This window comes from Copidosoma floridanum, unplaced genomic scaffold (genome assembly GCF_036245765.1).
Source record: "Copidosoma floridanum isolate Cflo_tuat_1 unplaced genomic scaffold, Cflo_Japanese_pri ptg000027l, whole genome shotgun sequence".
Taxonomy (NCBI): Eukaryota; Metazoa; Arthropoda; class Insecta; order Hymenoptera; family Encyrtidae; genus Copidosoma; species Copidosoma floridanum.
This window is the reverse complement of record NW_028321904.1, coordinates 12,459,056-12,480,889: the sequence shown is the minus strand read 5'-3', so window position 1 is coordinate 12,480,889 and position 21,834 is coordinate 12,459,056. Positions and strand designations below refer to the sequence as shown.

At 32.9% G+C, this 21,834-nt stretch overlaps 1 protein-coding gene across 1 annotated transcript in view; it reads left to right on the top strand.

Moving 5' to 3' along the window:
* Positions 1 to 14,738, top strand: part of ATPsynB (ATP synthase subunit b, mitochondrial) — a 115,493-nt gene extending 100,755 nt beyond the window's left edge. Inside the window, exon 3 of the mRNA XM_023391938.2 lies at positions 14,122 to 14,738. Within this exon, the coding sequence (XP_023247706.2) occupies positions 14,122 to 14,651 (530 nt within the window). The 3' untranslated portion in view covers positions 14,652 to 14,738. The remainder of the gene's footprint in view (positions 1 to 14,121) is intronic.
* Positions 14,739 to 21,834: the final 7,096 nt, after the last annotated feature.

The window sequence follows — 21,834 nt, the reverse complement described above, 5'->3', positions numbered from 1 at the left end:
CCCTGGTTCCTCAACTATCAGTACACTTTCACTGCGAAATCGTACTGGTATAAAGGAACTTTATTTACTTTAGCTCTATTTTTAGTACACTGCACTTTTAACTTCGTTGTTTTCTAGCTTTTCTAATCAAACTTTTTCTAAGAGAAATCACTATTTATTTATTTATAAAAAGCACCTAATAAAATTAATTTGCAAGTATACTCGGAAGCATACGTATAATAAAAAAGCAGATTCTAATATATATACATAAATTGGACGAAAGACAGAAGAAAAGTAGAAGGAGGAGCAGGCAGCGCTTAGTTTAGGTGGACGCCTCTCTGCTATTGCGCTGACCGACTGGCACACTAAGTCAAACTCAGCATTTAAGTAAGTCCATTTTTTTATACGTAGCTGAACGTGAATTTTTATGTATACTTTTTTTGTGAATTTCATTGAGATTACATGAAAATTAAATAGTAAGGAGTTTTATTATTGTTTTTACGGCTGCTGGTATGGTATTGATGAAAAAACTTTTAATGAGAACGATAAGAGTATTTTAAGTAGTACAGTCAAAATAGAGTTCTAAAAAGCTTTCCTAAAACTATGACATTTTCTTACTGTTACTAACAGACACTCGTGGTGATGTACCATGAAAACCAATCAGAGAACTCCTTTAGATGTTCCGATTAATCAAAAAGCTCCTTTAGATGTTCTGACTAATCAGAGAGCTCTTTTAGCCATGCCTGGTGGTAGAGCCCCGAGTTTCTGTTAGTAAAAGTTAGAGAATAAGGTAAAACACTCGATACTTAATCAGGATCCAGTAGTCGATCAACATGCATTTTGTATTACCATACATGTACGTAAGGTTAGATCTTCAATGCATCAGTGTAGGACTGTTGACTATGGGATCCTGATCAAGTATTAGCTGTTTTAACTTATGACCCGTATGATTCTATGCAGCTCCAAACTCCTGATCCGGATGCAGCTCCCGATTCTCTAGATTATGTAAGTGCAGAAATAAAAACCCTAAAATACTTATATATGTCTACATTAAGTCTATGGGCACTATAAAGGACCTCTGGGCTTACTAGTCCCAAATACCATTCTCGATTGCATTAGACTCAATATATTTTTTATATATTTATATATATTATACAAACAAGGTTGGAACCAGTGCGCCCAAAGATCCCCTAGATTCCGTAGTATTTGTATGTCAATACATAAGTCCATCCATATAGAGACAAGGGCACTAGGAAATAACTTCGAGCTCAGAGATTAGTGCAGCTGTTTTATCCATCACTTCTCTGTTTTATCCATATTAATGCGTCAAAACCATTAATTTTTTTTTATGTAAAGTGACCCTGTAAAAAGCATGTATTCTCGGTTGAAATTTATTCGTTCCCATCCTCCTAGAAGCTGTATTATGTGGTATTATTTACATAGACACGATACATGAGTTACATTATAAAACAAGGGTTGCACAACACTCGAAATCTTAAATATAATTAAACACATCGACGTTTGATTCCATATCAGTTGTAATAAATTAAGTAAACTGTAGGTCTGTTCACTTACTTTTAAAGTTTAAGTGTCTACGGCAGCTATCAAAGTATGCAAATAGCTTTAAGAGACAGGAAAAGACTTCTTGTACCTGAATCTAGGTAAATAAGACTTTTTGCCACTGGATCAAAGTGAAATTTGAATTTATAACTTTCACAAACATTATTTAAAGAATCTTAGGATATTTTTTGGTATTAGAACTTCTACCAACTATGTTTTTTTTTTTTTTTTTTTAGCATGTTCCAGTCTAAAAACTGTAAATTAAATACCACCATTCCAAAATACGGGAAAAAATACACAGAAAATTTTTATTAGAAGTAAATGAAATATAATCTACATAACATAAGAACGCATCGAAAAATTGAGGTCAGTTTTTCTGGCTCCCCTTTTTATCTAAATAATCTAAAAAGAATCAAGTTGATTCTTTGCCAAGAAATTTATTTCTATGAACTTTTTTAGTAATTTTTTACAGCAAACTGTAAAATTAAAGCAACATTTATAGTAATAAGAATTTTAAGGGTAGCTGTAAGTTTTTTCAACAATATTCTATTACTAGTTACATAATTATTCAATTTAAATATTAAAGCCAAAATTATGAATGAAACAAATCTTGGACAAAAAGTTTTTGTATCAAAAACGAAGTTTTATGCAAAAATTTTTATTGCCTTTTTTTATTCATAAAAAACAGTTTTGTCTTGTTCTAGCATTTGCTATGACGCATCATAAAATTCAAGGTAAATTTTTTGACAATGTTTCTATGAAAAAAAAACACATTTTCTTACGGACAGTTGTACGTATTATTTTAAGGTAAAAAACTATCATTACAGTTAAATATATTAGAAATATTAATACATTTCTACGACTATAATTATGTTAAAATCATCAGTAGATATTGTAAGGTAAAGGCACTAGTTACTGGCCGCGACCAGTACCTGGCCACCAACACAATTTCACGAATTATAAGAATTAACTTTAATACTAATTCGTGCCAGGATAACATTACTGTAAAAACTTATCAATAATTCATTTTTAAATGGAATGAAGTTAGTTTTTTTAGTTCAAGACTTTAAAAAATAATTTTGAAAAAGTGGTGGCCTAGTACTAGAGCACTTGTACATAAAATGTGTATATAACCTCACTTCTGCGAGCACTAGTAGCCGACCACCTCGATTTATGTACGTTTAGCACAGGGTGGCCAGTTACTGGATCTTAAATTTGGGCCACCAAAGCAACCTTTTTTTTCAGTGGCCATATACTAAAGCATCTGACATACTCAGATTATAATAAATTATTATTGTCTACGGTCGGATATACGACTTCTATTTATCGTATAGTTTAAAATACATTCATAGCTTCCAAATGATACCTGGCAGAAGTTTAAATTTTAAAAGCTGTTTAAAATATATGATGTTCTTTTGATAACAGCTACTAAGGGGCCAGTAACTAGTACTTTTACCTTACAGAGATAAAGAGACATCTTGAGTAATTTGTTAAATTTATAAAAAATAGATAAAATGAATTAAGAGGGAAAACAAAACATAAAAGTCCTAACGACAATTACCCTGCTGTTTATGTAGTACACTAAGAAATCTCTCACTACTTTTTTATTTGCTGTTGTTTAACACAATGATAATCATAAACTTAAATTAATTATGTACAGTAATGATAATACATAATAAATACTAATTTTTTGCTACAGATATTTTACCACGTTGGGATATAAGGCTGTGATAGATAAGTATCAAACAATAACAAAGTTTGTTTGTTCAAAAACTATGAATACAGTTATTCTCACGTTTTATTATAGCTAGTTAATTAATACTAACAGAACTTAGCAGACATTTACTTTGATGATCTACAAAAAAAATCAAGACTGAAGCCTATTCAACCATCGACTTTAATATCAAACCGGAATATGTATAGACGTACAATTATGTTAAGTATTTAAAAAGGTGTTATGTATACGAGTGATATGTATGTTGGTGAAACTAAATAAAACTATAAGTAATCTTTTAATCGCTATTGAGAAAAAATTCGGGATTCATTCCTCGTTGCATAAGAGTTACACATTTTTCCCAAGACGAGTATAAAAATTAATGGCGTACCACTGTTTTAATAAACTCTCAATCGCGTGGTGACACAATCGGAAGAGAAATGAAGATACCGTGTGAAGAAACACTCTGCTAGACAATCGGAAAAGAAATAAAGATACCGTGTGAAGAAACACTCTGCTCCTCCTACTGCTCAGAGTAAACTAACACTGGACTTGTTTGAGAGGACAACACCTTTTCTGACTCGTCCAAACAAGCTGCGATAAATAGTCACGTTATAATCAAAACATATGCATTACTTTCACAATGCATCCTAAAAAGATCTAAGGAAAATAAAATTCTTGATCAGCACCGGTATTGATAACATCGCATTAAATTAGCTTACCTGTATTAATTTTGTATTGAAATTAGTTTTTTAAATTCGGATGTATTTCGGTGTAACGGACGTGTTCCTCTAACGGAAAGGTTCGAATACCAGCAGTTAGCTGGAGATGTTCGAGAAATGAATTTCGATGGTTCAAACAACTTTGTTAAGACTTGAAAAACTTCATTTATTCTGATGCTACAATTAAGATTAAAAATTCATTCTAAAACATTGTGCGGCTTCGAGTGTAATCAGTATAGTAACTTCGGCAGTGGGGCCTGTAGAAAAACATGAAAACAATTTTGCAAGTCTGAAAAAAAAATTTTTGTTCGTTAATGATATTTAGCAGGGGCTAGTTTCATATTCATGCATGTGATTGGAAAATTCCTTTAAGACCATGGTTTAGTATAGAAATTCGGTTTCACAAGCACCTATTTCCAAACGTACATGTATTCCTTTTTAGACCGAAAACAATGGTCAACAATTTGGTGGAGACAATTTAATCTCTCTATATAGTATAAAGTTAAAGCTTATAGCGCTCGATCATTTTGTAGGAAGCTAGATAATAAGTTGGGGTGTGACAAGACTTGATGTATATCAGTTTCGTTAAAGTTAAAAAAAAATTTTGACTTGAATTTGGAACTTTATTCAGTCATTAAGGTGTGAGGTTGATCGAATTGAAATACCTAACCGTTCAAAAATCGTGTGATACCCAGGTTGCAGATAAATTTTTCAGAAAAATCGCTGCTGGCCAACATTAATATCTATTTATTATTCTAAGTACATTTTTGTTTACCTTGTTATTAAGTAAGAGGTCGACAATACTTATGTGTACCTGTTTATACTTGAAACGCGCATGTAGAATAATGAAGTGACTAGGTATATTTTTAACGCAGTGAGTCATTTTTATGCTTGTCAGTCTAAACAGAATCAACACAATGCTTTAAAATCCTTACGCAGTGTACTCCAAACATAGCGCTGTTTGATAAAGGCATTGGTAGCCTTAGCGCTCAAGAGCGTAGGGTGGTAAAAATGTTAAAAATATACAGATAATTAATGTCACCTGTATTGTTGCAAAAAATTTCATTATAATCTTGACTCCACTCATTTAACTTGAACTTGAGTGAGTTTTTTCAAGGCTATTTTAAAAGCTCTGCAAGCTCGTTGTCACCTGTCTGATCTCGTGCCAGTTTAAGGATGTTAAAATCGACGGAAAAGTTGATTAAGTCGATGTACGATGACGTGTGAATGACTGTATTTCTAAGCCTGTGATATGTTAGATGTGAGTAAGGGATTTAGATATTCAGCTGAGCTGACGACTTAAGTGATGAGCGACTTCTTCTGTCTTTAGACGGAAAGCGAAACTGAACGACTTTTGGGTGGTTAAAAAGATCAGGTCAAAATCTCTACCTTCTACAACATCTCCAAAATATTTCATTGACGTATAAATAGAAATTAACTTTTAACTGGTCCAGCGAAAATTTTCTCAAGAACAAATTTAACAGTTTCTGCTTGATTATAAAAAAGTACCGCGCTTGCTAATCGAATAGTAACTAGACCTTAAACGTATAAAAAATATACGAACTGCAAAAAAATGCACGACTGCAACTTGAGAATTTGTATGACTATAGGTATTGATCCAGCCCAGAAATCAGCTCAGTTCAACTACAGTCTTAGGCATAGGGAAGCTTAAACTCTCCATACTAACTCAAGTGCCACACGCGACCCGTTGCTGTTAACAACTGCTCAGAGGAAATCGTTTTTAAAACTTGCATTTATCCAAATAGGTTTGTAGTCTAAATTTTTTAAGGCTTCAAAAGACCGGACGTAAGTGCTTGGGGAGCTCTTTTTGATTTGATAGAACACCAAGATGTCATCAATGAAGACAAAATCAGTATCGGATAAGGCACGGTTGATGATTTTCTGTAATGATTGGTACGCATTTTGCAGACCGAAAGAAGTGGCCACATATTGAAATGAACCAAACTGTGTGGTAATGGCTATATTTAGAATATTCCCAGGTATCCAAGGAATTTAGTGGTACGCTCTACAAAGAGCTAGATAAGAAAAGCAATTTCTTTTATGAAGTGTGATAGAAAAATCGTGAATCTGCGACATTCGGTATTAGTCCAAAACTCTGATGTTATGAAAGCCATGATAGTGGCTGCAGATATGCTTCATGCTACTTTTTTTATTTGTCAAGTAAAACAGGCTAGCAAGAACTACTTCAATGATATCAACAGCCGTTCTTGACAAACCGTTGAAATTATTTTTTTTGCTGTTTTTTATTCCTCTGGATTGAGTCTGTACACTTTCCCAGGTGAGGAGGGCCTTCCATCGATATGGTGGTGCATGTTGCATCCTCTGATTAATTTGGCACATTTCTTACTAGAAATATTAAAAAACTGTTACAAGCTTACTATTTATTTCATAAAACTCTGTACAAAGGTGCAAAAAGAGGTTTTGACGGTTGACAATTTCTAAATTTTATGTACAAACCGTAGACATCGACAAGATCTTCCTCAATGATTGCGTAGGAAACGCCTGCAGCTCAAAACTAATTTTTTTAATTTGTTACTTTTTTATTCGTATTTTAGCAGGAAATTGCAATCCAAGTAATTATCATTCAAACAATTTAAACAGAAACATCTAGACAATTTCAATTTAAGGATTTCTTACAGAATGTTAAATAGACGAAATTTAAAACAGTTTCAACTTTTCGTAAAAGAAGGAAAATTGATGCAGAAATATTCTTAAAGTGATAACATTATAACAGGAATAGTGACAAGTTGCATGCAATTTTTAACGGATATCTGTCAAAAGATATGATTATGCTAAATACAAAAGGAATGATATTATTTATAATAACATTTATAAAACAAAAAATGTTTTAAAAAATTTGAGTCGGTAATTTGATGGTTCTACTACATAGTTAGTATTAATTAATAAAAACAAATACTACAGTAACGTTTAATGTAGTGCTTTAAAGCTTAGATTTCAATCAATACATACTTATGATTACATTTATATATGAAACAGTAGAGCGTTGTGTGAAGTTTAAGAAATAGTTAGTTACAAATATGAAGTTCATGGAAAAATGGATAAATTTATTGATGAACAATATGCAAACTCTATGAGTCACTCGAAGCTTACAAGAATATATAATCTTTGAAGTAGCAGCCGCTCAGTAATTAAGTTTAAAAAATTATATTTTACGAACAACAATTAAAAAATCTTTTACTGTTTCTATATTAAAACTAAAAAAATAATTCACACTAACTTGAAGAAATAAGTTTACTAAAAAATACACTGTACACTAAAATTCCAGAGCAAAACGCATGTAATAGAACATCAAAAAATAAGAAAAAGAAAATGTTTGAAGAAAAATATTGCCAATATAGTGTCTGTTAATTCTTAAAACAATTAGTAAAGATTTTTTTTAAATTTATGTGTAAAAAAATGTTGTACTTATTTTGCAGATTTTAGATAAAATAAAGGCATATTGCATGAATCTCATAAAAAAGCTGTAACAATGCAAAAATGTTCCCCGTGCCCGAGAAGCTCTCGCTACTTGAAAGAATGTATATAGCGCATAGTTAATATGTTTCTCCAAATTTGTTCTTTTTTTCGGGAGCTGTTATGTTCGCAGAGAAGAAGAAGACGCACACCGACGCATCTCGGCTGCAGAAACACAGCACTGCCACGCTGACGGAAAAAGACGTCAAAACGCGCACGTGACTACCTATATACACAGTAGCCGCTAATCGAGAGTAACTGTAAAAGGAGACACATGGTAGCAGCAGTGGTGATGACCATGGCTTAAAGTGAGAGTTCGCTTTGAAAGTTAGTCTTGACCTGAGCACGTAAGTGCTAACATTGGGGGTTCCGGTAATTATGGCAATTGTTTCAGGACACGTGGTAAACAAGGTAAACATTGTTAATAGAAGAAACCGGTAATAAACTACTATAGTATAATACAGGTATTTAAATATAAAAATTTAAGGTCAAGAGACCTATGTAAGTGACTTGCAAAATTGGATTGATAATAAAAAATGAGGAGATCGTGAGGCTGATCAACCAAACTCGTGAAACAGCGATGTAAAAAGCATTTGAGGAATATGATGTATGTACAAAATTAATTCTAAGATCGATTTCAGAGCGAATATAAGCTACTATCCCAGCTACTTATAATACTGTGCAAATGACGCATCATGCCTCAGGCAAAAACTTTATCGAACTACTGTATTATATAGCTGATCAAGTTTAATCGACAAATAACCAGACAAACCCACCAGGAAAAATTAAAGTGTGCTAAAAAGAGGCATGTGTTCAAGCATAGTTCTAAACTAGTACGACAGAAATCTGCCCATGTATCTGAATTGGCACAAAATACCATGAACCTTTGAGCAGGTTGACTCAGCATGGGCATTCCAAGCGAGGTCACCTGTTAAGATTACGCCCAGATCTTGCATCGACAAAAAAAATTACTTGAAGTGGTCAGAAGTAAAGTATGCCATTTTTCTAAATAAAGTTACAGCCCAAACTTGGCCGCCCCGGTGAAAACCCTCGCAATGTCTTACTTGAAGATTCCCATGGTCCCAATAATTTCAGAACGCCTGCATACATGTCAGCCTAAAAATCGTCCACGTATATCAGTTTGGTACTGCTAGACAGAATTAATGAAATGGAATCGATAGCAAATAAGAACAGGATGGGTCCCAAAAATTATTTTTTGGAGAACGCTTGAAGTGTAAGAAAAAAAAATTCGTCTGACCAGCGTCAAGCCCAATAAAGGCCTAGGAGCGACCCGACAAGTACGAATGAAGCCACTTAAGAAAGTGTAAAGTAAAGCTTATTCTTGCCGTGACTCTAAGTAATACTGAACGGCTACCCAACCTCTATCAACTTAACAAGCGCTGACCGCGTGCTATGATCTCTTCGAAACCCAGACTGCACAGGTGAAAGGAGCCCACAACCCTTCAAATATGTCGTTACCTCATGTGCCACAAGTAAATCTTGTACCTTCGCAAACTGAACCAAATTTGCGAGTGGAATGATAATAGACTGTTACCAAAAAGATGGATACAAGATTCGATACATAACAAAATCCAGACAATAATTTCTACGCACAGGTACGTTAAGCCAACCAAATCGATCATGATAAGGTTGAAACGCTACGTCACGTTTTAGACAAAAAATATAACACACAACAGAGTTCATAAGCCTAGTTAACTTTCTCAAGATGGTTGGAGAGGTCGATGTAAATCAAACAGCAGTACTCAAAGTGTATGTATGTAGAACTCTATGTACTCTAGAGAAAAAACCAGAAATATGTGTGAATTCCACGAGAGGTCACTACTGGTAATCACACTCAAAGAGGGTATATGGTGATCCCTAACCATAATCCGTGGCAGTGATTCCTTGCTTATACGTATGTGACATTGAACTGAGACAAATAATACGGCGTGAATCTTTTCATTATAAAACATTAACCTCCAATTTTTGGACTATTAAACGACAGCTTCTGTATCCTTATTTATGAGTGGAATTTTCATTGGCAGATCCGCTGGCCTAAACTGCAGGAAAATCTGGAGGTTGTCAATAAATAACATCGCCTTACCATGGCAAAGAACACCAAGTACCGAATTCACAAATACTATAAACAATTCAGGGCCAGGTGAAAAACTCTGAGAAACCTATTGAGATAGAAGAATGCAACCATTTCATTGCCTCTGCCTGGAAATTAAAGTTATCAAGAACCTTTAGTAACGCTGAGTGACATATGGTATTAAATCTATGCCTGAAATCAAAGTAAACCACCATCGTGACCAGGCGTCTATTAGTACCAAGCCTAATCTCATCAGTTTCTGTTAACAAAGCAGTCTGAGTACTGTGCCCCCGACAAAAAGCAAACAGCATGGGTGATATTCAAGAACATCTTTCCAGGTACTCGCAAATCTGTCTAGTTATAATGTGGTCAAACACCTTAAATACAATCAGACCATCGAGATGTGGAGACAGAAAGTAGTTTGTGGAAAAAAGTTCTAAGATCACGCGAAACTACAGTCTTTTTTCCTGATCGATCCTCCAAAACAATAATCTACCTACTTGTTGTCATGTTTACAGATAAACAACGGAGCTTCTGACTAATTTTATAGTTTTACTATGTGAGCTGAGTCAACCAAGACAACATCTAGCCACATATGTATATTTTTACGGTAATGTATGGAGGACAATGGTACCAAGTGCATTAAATATTCAGCTATCTGCCCACGTAAGTGCTTCGAATAGCAATCTTTGCCCAATAAATTTGAGTTCAAATACATTTAATAATACTACAATAATATTTTAATACTTTGCTCTAAATCTCTTTAAAATTTCAAAAAATCTAGTCAAAATGTCACCCTTCAGTCTGAGATTTACACTGGCAAGTACTAATTTTTGAGTGGTCGATTCCATCCTCTTGATGAATTAATATTCTGTTTCATTGAAGTGATGAATTCAGGGCGAATTCAAAATATTAACAGCAAGATCTTCGTGCACATAACAGGCCACTCCGACACTCTGCATGTTTTTTTTACCCATTCTGGAGCAGAGGTCCCGATCATTTCTAACTAACTTGTACCCGTCCAACGTATATAGAATTGAATTCCGGTTGGAGTGAGCCAGGTCTCAAATACGTTAATGTCATGGTTCTTGATAAGACTGTGAAGCTCCTAAAGATGCTTTAACATTGAGTTTGCATTCATGTGTGCAATATACCGTATACGACTTACACTACCTACATTACACACTGCAGTCTAGGGCTGTCAAATGATTCCGGAAAAATGAAACTCAAATGAAATAGTGAGTTTAGAAGTACCATCTCACCTGTGTGCATAAATATTGCCATTTCGGTACCAGACATTTAAATCCGTGCTGTGTAGCCCTATTTTTAACTAACTTGAATAAACGAAACGCAGTATTAGTCAAAATATAGAACAGCCGCACAGTGGAGTCTAGAGATGAGTCCGGGAAGAGTGACTTGAATTTTATATCACCAGAGTCCCGTACTGCATCCAAAACATAATCATGAATACGTGGAGACTAAAATTGTACAACAAAAGACCTAAATAAAGTCATATTACTGGTTCATCACCAATCACAGGCACAGTCCCGGAATTCCCCATCGTTTGCTTCCATCAACATCCGTGTTAAGTACGTGTAAGCGGCCGTAAATATCGTGAGCAGGTTAAGGGTTTTATTCTTAAACATTAATTTTTATTTTATTTTTATAGAATTTGAGGTCTAAGACTTTTTATAATATTTATTATAACTAATGCTCTAAGCTTTGTATTAACAATTGTCATGAGAACACAATAAAAAATTGAAAAATTCCAATGATTAACAGTTATTAATAAATGGATATATTACTAGCAATTTGCTGTCCAAAAAGTAAAAAAAAAGTAATTCAACTAAACTTTTCTGAGAGGGGTAGAGAAAATCGAGGGACTGCCCACTTAGTACTCTCATCAATGAGAAAAAAGATTACTTAAGAGAAGCAAAAGAGAATCAGAGAGTATTAAAGAGTAGTTCAAGAGTTTTATAGAAAAGTGATTACCAGGAGCTCAAAGAAAATTGGAAGAGTGAAACGGGAAATATAAGAGAACTATGAAAAATATACGAAATAATTAAGAGTAGCAAAAAGAACTCGTGAGCAGAGTGAGAGCAAGACGAGTTAGCAGGGGTACAGCGAGCGCACAAGAAAATGAAGTTTGATGGTAAGGAAGAGCAGAAACTGTAGCTTGTCTCTTTCGCCACAGGCTCAGTTCTCTATGTACTCTTTCTCTACTCCCAGTTTCTCTCTGAAACTCTCAACTTTTCTCTTGCACTCTCAATTTTCTCTGATCCTTCAACCTATTCATTTACAAACTCTCTACATTTTTTTTATTATTTCAAACATGTAATTATTCATTGCTTAGCTTGAACTGTTATACAATTAAAATATTTTTCAGAGTTTCTTATTATGTTATGCAAATCTCTTAAAATATGAATCTGACTAAAAACAGTTTTTGAAGTATTATTAATAAATTAAATACGGTCTTAGGCGAGTGAGCATCAGTGATTAGAAACCCAATAGAATTGAGTGTTATTAATAACTAAGTACGAACTCAGGCGAGTGGGTTTCGTCCATGAGAAACTCAACAGTTTTGTAGTATTATTAATAAATATAATACTCTTTTAAGCAAGTAAGCACCGGCAATTAGAAGCCCAACAGAACCTAGTATTATTTAAGAATAAAATAAGCCCTTTGGCGAGTGAGCATTGGCTATTACAAACTGAACAGATTTTAATATTATTTATAAATATACAACGTTATTAGCCGAGGGAGCTTTGGTGATTACAAACCCAAAAGATTCAAGTAATATTAATGAATGAAATATTCTTTCAGGCAATTAAGCATCGGCTATTAGAAACCCAACAGATTTTAATATTATTTATAAATAAAATACGCTTATAGGCAAGTAAGCAACGGCAATTAGAAACCCGACAGATTATAATATTATTAATAAAAAAAAAAGTCTTTTAGCGAGTGAGCATTAAAGATTCTTTTTATTGATAATACTCAAATTTGTTGGGTTTCTAATCGCCGATGCTCACTCGCCTAAGGCCGTATTTTACTTAACAATAGTACTTAAAAAACTGTATTTAGTCAGATTCATATTTTAAGAGATTTGCATAACATAATAAAAAATTCTGAAAAATATTTTAATTGTTTAACAGTTCAAGCTAAGCAAAGAATAATGACATGTTTGAAATAACAAAAAAATGTAGAGGGTTCGTGAATAAATAGGTTGAAGGATCAGAGAAAATTGAGAGTGCAGGAGAGAAGTTAAGAGTTTCAGAGATAAACTAGGAGTAAAGAAAGAGTACATAGAGAACTAAGCCTGTGGTGAAAGAGACAAGCTACAGTTTCTGTTTGCCCTTACCATCAAACTTCATTTTCTTGTGCTCTCGCTGTACTCCTGCTAACTCGTCTTGCTCTCACTCTGCTCACGAGTTCTCTTTGCTACTCTTGGCCCCCTTTACCGCGTACCTCTTGTTGCACCTAATCAACTCTATATTTTACTTACATTTTTCGTTGGCATTGTTTAAATTTCACTGTAACATACCTCTAAATTTTTCTTACTGCATTATTAAACAACAATTAATTCGTAGGTAGATTTTATTTCAATTCAAGTTTTCAATACTTTTAGTCCATATCAGTGGGACAAAGCGGTTGCGTCCCATGAGAGCCTGCGTGTGTTAATCACCTGATTTTTATTTGTAAAATTCTTTTAAAACTGACCTACAACAAATATTGAAAAAATTCATATAAGTTCTACGTTTTCTAGACTACCCAGAAAACGCAATATCATTATGATCTCTGCATTTTATCGTTACTCCTGAACCTCCTTAATAAAAGATTAGTATAGTATTTAAATTCCACATATACAGGATTTTTATGAACCCTATATCCCTTATCTCTACCTGTCTGATTTCTTTATTTCCTAACTAACCTCTTTTTCCCTTTAGACGCCTAGGCATTGCCTCATCCACTTAGCTATCAAAGCTTTAATTTTGGTTGAAGTTATTTTAGAGTCTGTTCATTGATGAAAGTTACTGTGTATTAAGTTTTTTGGTACCAATTTTCTCAGTATTTTTTATTTTATTGACCCTCTATAATGTATGTTTGTTTTAGTTAAAGATGAACACGCTTTTGCTGCACAGCCGTTTTCTTAGCTAGTCACTATTGCACTAAAATGCGTGAAATAATTATTTCAAACAGCTAATGTTACGAGGAACTTTCTTGTGTTTAAATTAACAATATTTGTTTTTCTAAAATTTATTAACAAAAAAGTTTTTATGGGAAAATAAAAGCCCATGTATATTTAACTATAAAGAGCGTAAGAAAATCGACAGGCCATGCATGGTTACATATTTTTGGTATATGTAGAACAAAAATTTTCATTTTTGTTGGAATTCTTTTCATAAACAATTCTAAATGAATTAATAAACACAGGTCAAGAGAAAAAAAAATACATAAATTAACTATAATTTTTGAATATTGCATGAACTATAAAAAAAGATATTTTTATCATACAATATGGCACACACTATGAATTTTTAATGGACATTTTTTTTCAGGTCCTTATATGTTTGCAGCTGGTCTTTCTACTTACCTAATTTCAAAAGAAATTTACGTATTGGAACATGAATTTTACAGTGGTCTCTCACTAGCTTTAGTATTGATTGTAGCAATTAAAAAATTTGGGCCTAGCGTAGCTAAATATATTGACAAAAACATTGACGAATACGAACAAAGTTGGGAGTCATCCAGAACAGATCAAATTAAAGAACTACAAAATCTTATAGAGCATGAAAAAAAAGAGCAATGGCGAACAGACAGCCAAAAAATGATAGCTGATATCAAAAGAGACAATATAAACATGCAGTTGGAAGCTGTTTATCGTGAGCGGTTATCACACGTTTATCAAGAAGTAAAACGGCGCTTGGATTATCAAGTTCAACTACAAAACATGGAACGAAAATTAGCTCAAAAACATATGGTCGAATGGATCGTAGAAAATGTTAAAAAAGGATTCACTCCTGATCAAGAAAAAATAATTCTTACGAGATGTATTAGCGATCTTCAAATTCTTGTTAACAAAAACTAAATAATGCGTAATAAATTACTATACAGCCACGAAATCATTGAAAAAAAATTACACATTGATTAATAAACATAAAGCTTATACCGCAAATATCATTAAAATTCATTGTTTTCAAATAAAATAGTGATGGTGCAATGCGAGCTAGTAAACAGTACATTACGTCAAGAGCGTGCAAAGTAAGTGTTTCTTACTTGAGTGTCAAGTAGGTTACCTAAGGAAAGTGAATAAAATAATACCATGTAAGAATCACCACGCACATCTATTACGTAATATAGTTTTGAATGAGATTGCGTAAAGTACGCACTTTGCACACTTTATACAGGCACAACAATAATTGTACGATATCTTACGAAACACGTTTTGCAAATATTACGCTCATGATTTCCGCATAAATGTAAACTTTGTCGTCCAAGCAAAGCGAGAAAGACAATGACAAGAAACTGAAATTTCCTCGAACAAAATCAAATGTGCAAAGCTTTAGAATAATAGCAAGAAAGACCTGGATGGTTTATTTTTTTTCTTTTGTTTTTACTTAGCATGATATGATCATTATATTTTTACTACAAAAATTATAAACAATGCTTTGCTTTTCACGAGGCTGCTGCAATGACAAGATTTTCTTGAAAAAAATTAAATTTATAAAGCCTCGAAGTAGTAATTTAGAGGTGCCACAAGTGCTTATTTTCTTCTTTTTTTTGATCTACAAAATGATTCGATTTATTTGTATAAGGCACAATTATAAACGATTTTTCGGTTATTATAAAGATGTTGCGATGATAAGATTTTCTCAAAGAAAATCAATTTTAAAAAGCCTAAAAGCAGTAATTAAGCAGTCCTACATGGTTTATTTTCTCATTTTTCGAATGCATTACATAATTAAATTTATTAACTCAAGGCACAACTATTGTTAACCGTATATTGTTCATATAAAAGCTGCTGCAATGGTGGGAAACTAAGATTTCCAAGACGTAGATACATTTTACAAAGCCTAAAAATAATTATTAAGTAGTCCTACATTACTTATTTTCTTTTTTTTAACCCTAATATAATATAATTATGATATTTAAGGTACAAGAATTATAAACAATGCTTTGGTTGTAATAAAGCTGCTACAATAACGAGAAACTGATATCTTTTCAAAGGAAATCTGTTTCGTAAGCTTTGTAAAATTTAATTTCTTTGAGAAAATCCCGACTTTTCGTCATTGCAATAGTTTCATTATGAATAATGCATTATTTAATATTGTTGTAATTTGAATAAAATTCTTAGTTAATTGTATGTATTAAATAAGGAGAAGAATGAGCCTTGTAGGACCTCTTAATTTTTATTTTCACGCTTTGTATGGAATACAGTAGAAGCTCAATTTACTCTCTAAAATAATATATTAAATTCATATTCGCCGTTCGTCTATGGTAAATACGTGTTGTACTTCTCCTGAAGAATATAGGAAGAATATAAGAACTTAACTGTTGCGGATTTTTTGCGTCTACAGCGAAAACAATAATTTGAATCACAGAATTCTTCGCAGAAAAAAGATGCGTTGTTTTAAGATGAAAAAAATGAGCCACGGTGGACCCAAATCGGTCCAGCCGTTTCTTCGCAAATTGCCAAAAATCGCTATTTTTAGCCTTATTGTTGAAATTCATAACTCCCATTTCAATTACTTTTAAGAGCTCACATTTAAACCAAATGTAGATACTGTAGCTTTTAAAATGCATATCAAATTTCAGATAGATCAGATGTAAACTTTTTGCGAACCGTAGACAAAACTTAAAAAAAAGCCTTTTCAAAAAATGGCCCTAAATTAGTTTTGGAACTGTGTAGGACCATGTTTTCAACGCGATGATTCTCTTCGTGAGTAACTGCATGAACTGATTGTTTTTAAAACCCTAATTTGTTTCGTACTACCAAAGACATGGATTAAGTTTTGGTATATTTTTGCAAAGTACCGGCAGTAGCTTGAGTAGTACTAACTTGGCACGTATCAATGAATTCCTAATAATAAATGTAGTTATCATAAATAAACAACTGTGATAATTGAATATTTTACTTTTTTTTTGTTCAGCTGCCATACTGTGGTATGTGTAACAGAATGTCATGTTATATTGTTATTGACAATGATAACTAAACATAAAATAAATCCCAAATATAATATTGATAATAATTTCGGATACTGTTTTAGAAGTTTCGTACCCTATATTGTCTTCTATGTTGTTTCATGCTCATATATGAATTTTTAGGAAACGCGGATGAGAGTTAATACAATACACGCGAACTAACCATATTTTTAAATGACGAACATTTTAGTTTTACAGTAGCTTATGCTTCTATTAAGTAACTTGAGTGTACTATATGTGCTACGTGGGACATTAAAGTTTACAACGAACATAACTTTTCTACTGACAGTTAAGAGACAGTTTCAATTTCTTACGCACTGTTCCGCATTTAGTCTAAGGTTTGATCATTTATACAGTGTGCTTTCTCTGTTTCATTAAATATTTATTTCCTTAATAATGATCCCTCCTCATCTTCATTTACATCTTGGACAGTACTATTTTCGTCGTAATCTTAATGATAAGCTGTTGCACAAACAATTCTCACACCAAGAGAAAGTAGTACAGAGTACCAATAAGCAGAAGCAAAGGTGTTATTCCTCGGAAGTTGAGACAAATCTGTACAAACGCACGCCCACTTTCTACAGGTCTTTATTACGTACATTGCTCATAACTTTTGAATTTAAAAAAACCTTGTAAACAAAGAGATTTAAAAGTCCTCTAAACAAATGGTGACAAAAAAAAGTAACACTATCGCTAAAATGTTAAAATAGAATGATAAAAATGTACGTGGGAGATAAACAATTTTTTTTAATGTATAACCAATAATAAATAAACTGTCATGACAAGCATCACATTTTCTCACAGTTTGTCATTATTACAAATACACTAGAATATATTGACAATAGTATTGCAGTTAAGTATAATTGTATTACATTCAAAAGAAGAAATATAATACAAGACTTTGCAAAAGATTTTTTGTTATTATTTACAATATATTTGTTATTAAATTTACAATTTATCATCATTGTAAATAAACATGCAACATCACAATCTGTTACTTATATAACAATATCACAGAAATAACATAACTTTTTTAAATGTTACTAACTATATTATTTTACATTTAGTTGTCATTTGTTATTGACATGGAACATTTTATTACGTCACTCTCAAAAAAACCACACCACAGTATAGCAGCTGAACAAGAAAAAGGTAAAGTATACAGTTATAACATTTGTTCATTTATGACTGCTATATTTATTTTAAGAAATTGGTTGACGGGTGCAAAATCAATTTTATTAAAAGTTATTCCAATTTTTTAAAAAAATATTGATTTTTCATGCTCTAGACCGGAGATATCACTATTTTCACATTCATTCCAATTTGAAGATACTCTACTGAAAACGCCGAAAGCGCACTGCGAGGAAGTGGCAGCTCACTGCTTTTCGCAAAAATATATTATTTTTCAATCAAAGTTTACGGTACTTTAATTAAAATAAAATTCTAATGATTTATCAAGTTGTAGAGTAACTTTGGAAGAAGAGTATAGCATTTAAAAAATGGTCCTACATAGTTTCAAAACTGGTTCAGGGCCATTTTTCAAAACGGCCTGTTTTTAATTTTGTTTGCGGTTGCATGAGGTTTACATCTTATCCAGATGAAATTTAGTGTGCATTTTAAGGGCTACAATATTAGCCTTTGGTTTGAATTTGAGCTCCTAATATTCATTAAAACGCAAGTTGTTGAATTTTGGCAATAATACTCAAAATGGCTGTTTTTTGCGATTTGCAAAGAAACGGCTAGATCAATTTGGCTCATTTTTTTCATCTTGAAATAGGACATCTTTGTGCAATGCGTTTTATGGTTTAAATTGTTTTTTTCGCTGTGGACGCAAAAAACCTACTTTGGCCGTGTTTACCATTCTTTTGGGTCTCTACCTGACATTTTTTCTTTTCTTTTTTGGTCAGGTACACTATAGAGGTTGAGATCTTTACCCTAATTTTTTTCTTGACAGGTGTTGCTTTTGACAAAATAAGGGTAGTTCTGTACCAAGGTAATGCTATAGTCCTAATGAACTGTATGTAACTGAATTTCAATGACGTTAATAGATAAACCATATAAGCAGATGAAGGTTACATTGACTGTACAAAAGAAATTGATAAAGCATTAACTAAAAATTTAAAAAATTTTATGAGTAACCTTTGTGCCACAAAGTTGGGTGGATTTTTGCATTATAATTATTGCAACTATTCTAAAATCAGTTGTAAAAAGTCTTTTGTAAACTAAAAATAGAAAAAACTAGCATTTTTTTTTGAAAATTGTAATATCAACTTTTTTTTACCTGCAGTACTTACATAAGTCGTATATTATCATTCATTTTTGGTGCCTAAAAGTTTTTACGGGCCTCTATTACGGAAAGATAAGTAGAGTGTAGTACTAGCTTTATATTTGATTAGCACTATGAAGATTTATTATAAACTGGCTAAAGTGTCAAATTTTTTAATTTGGTAACAAATTAGTGACAAATCAGCGAGAAACTACGGTGCTTATTAAGAATGAGAAATTCAACTTAGTATTGTTAGCTTGACGTACCTGACGTTTATCACAGTTAGCGGGGGGAGGGGGGCTTTCAGAACGGTGAGGTGAGTGCAAACATAAAGCAACGCTGGCAAGTATTTGCTCATCTGGATATATCTGTAAATATACTTGTCTACGCATGCTTGACCCCTTCTTTCTTATTTCATTAAAAAAACAACCGGTAGATCCGTTTGAAAATTCAATATAAATGCATAAAAAACGGTATAGTGAAATGATTTAAGATTTTGTGTGGCTGAAATTTAAAGTTTCAACAATGTCTAAAAGAGAAACTTATTTGTGATTAATGTCCTTAAAGTTTATATGTGGTGGAACTGTATGCATTACGTTGTATAGTAACTAGCAGTAACGTTAGTGAGCGGTGTTGGCTTAGTGGTAAGGTAGCTTGGTATTGATACAACATCGTTCTAAGGGTCGCGTTGTAGGTTCAATTTTCAATGAATGCAAATTTAAAAAAAAAAATGTTGTTTTCATCGGAAAAAGTTCCAATGAGCCTCGGCTGTTTCGGGACAAATTTTTCGGTGAAATTTCAGTATATTTCCAGAATTTTCCCTTACGCCACAGCTCTTCAGATCTGAGTGAACGCCAGTGTTAGGGCTTTAGGTAGGTAAAATTAGCGGATCCTATGCTATCCACCAGGTAGGAAGCTCTAGCCTTACTGGCCAAGAACGGTCCATAAAACATGGGTCTTCTCCAGAGTTACTTATTAGCCTGGATTCGATGTTTCAACAAAGAGTGCTAGCTTAACCGGTGAGGAGTGGACACTTGCGATATAAAGTCTAATCGGAGAAAGGATCAACAGTCACGAATAGACCCGATGCACCATTGGTGCAGAGAATGCCAGCCTTATTGACAAGGTGTAACTGTATGGTAATAAGTCACCCCGAAAAATTTTCACTGTACCCATTTAATCAGTGCGAGAATTGACGAGAACAGTTTACCTACCGTCATTCTGGCAGTGAGCAAGCTTGGCAACTCACCCATCTTGCAGTTGATCAATTTATTAAGAATTGAGTTACATGTAAAATTATTAATAACTGCTGTAAAATTAAAAAGTTTTCTATCACCGAAATTGAAAATCCCAACTCAGTTTACATAGCCGTAGTAGGACTACGTAAATTTTCTATCGGTAGACTTCCTTACTGTACTAGCCAACAAAAACGCTTTTTTTGTACATTAAATGCCGTTTTTATCCTGATCAAAGATTACTTGTCAGTTTTTATCAGTCATTTAGCTTTCAAACTAATACTCTGACTTCAAAAAAGTCAACTGTAGTTAAAGTTTTGTGTGTCCGTATCTTTTATTATTCATATAGCATCCAAAAGTCATCAAAAAATAGGGGAGATCAGGTTACGAAATCTCAGTTTATTTATTCCCGTCTGGCGTAAAGGGGTGGCACAAATTCCCTTTATAAAACTTAAAATTTTGTATGATTAAAGACATTAGCAGAGTTTAAAATTAAAACTACATGACCCGCTGCTAAAAAAATACACATTACATTTTACTTAACTGATTTTGTCAAATTAAACGATAATAATGATTCTTGCAAAAAATATCTTACTTTTTCTAAGTATTTTTTAATTATACAATGAAAAAAGGCAATTTACCGTAAGAATCAGAATTTTAAAAAACAATTAAGAAAACACAACTTAAATGTAAGGTGCAACAAAAACTTGCTTTTAGAAACATATTTTTATTAAAATAGGAGCACTCTCATCCTAACATAATGCCTCATCTTTATTGGTAAAAATTTATTCACAGCATAACAGTCTCTCTAAGACTGATTATGTAACAAAATGGCAAGTTATGATGAACAGCATATTAGAATTTAATACGTATCTTAATGGAATTACTACACTCTAAAGACTTTCAATGATTAAAGTATTTTTCCTAACACCTGTACCGAAAGTTCGTTGCATCTGACCCGATCTCGAGCTAGAAAAAGTCTCATATCAGTCCTGCCATATGTGTGCAGATATATATAGTTTTTTTTTTTTTTTTTATATATTACAGTGTACTAACCTCTGAGAGGTATGTACACCACTTGATATATATAGTTATATATTAAGTGTCGAGGAGCAGCAGCAGAAGCAGCACAGCACTAGCAGCAGAAGAAGCAGCAGCAAAAACAGACGTTATATATTATGTACATATATGGCTATAAACATATTATATACATATATGCGATATACACGGTGCGCCTGAACCAGCTACTAGTTGACCTAAAATGTGTCCAAAATTGGCTAACGCAGAAAGTTTCTGTATCGCCTGTAGATTAAAAATCTATGTAACTTGAAATCCTAGCAGATTGGATTCGTAAGTTATGCCCATTTTTCAGTTTTGGATGCAGTCGACTCGCGAAAGGCAGAGACGATCACTTATATGAAGTATATAATCCAATTTCTAAGCTCTACTACATAAATATTTCTTAAAGTATGTTATATTTATTAGTTTTTATAAATAAACAATGCTTTAAAAACTTTTTTTTTCAAAATTTGAAGGTGCTGTTCACAATTAATCACAGAATTATGCCA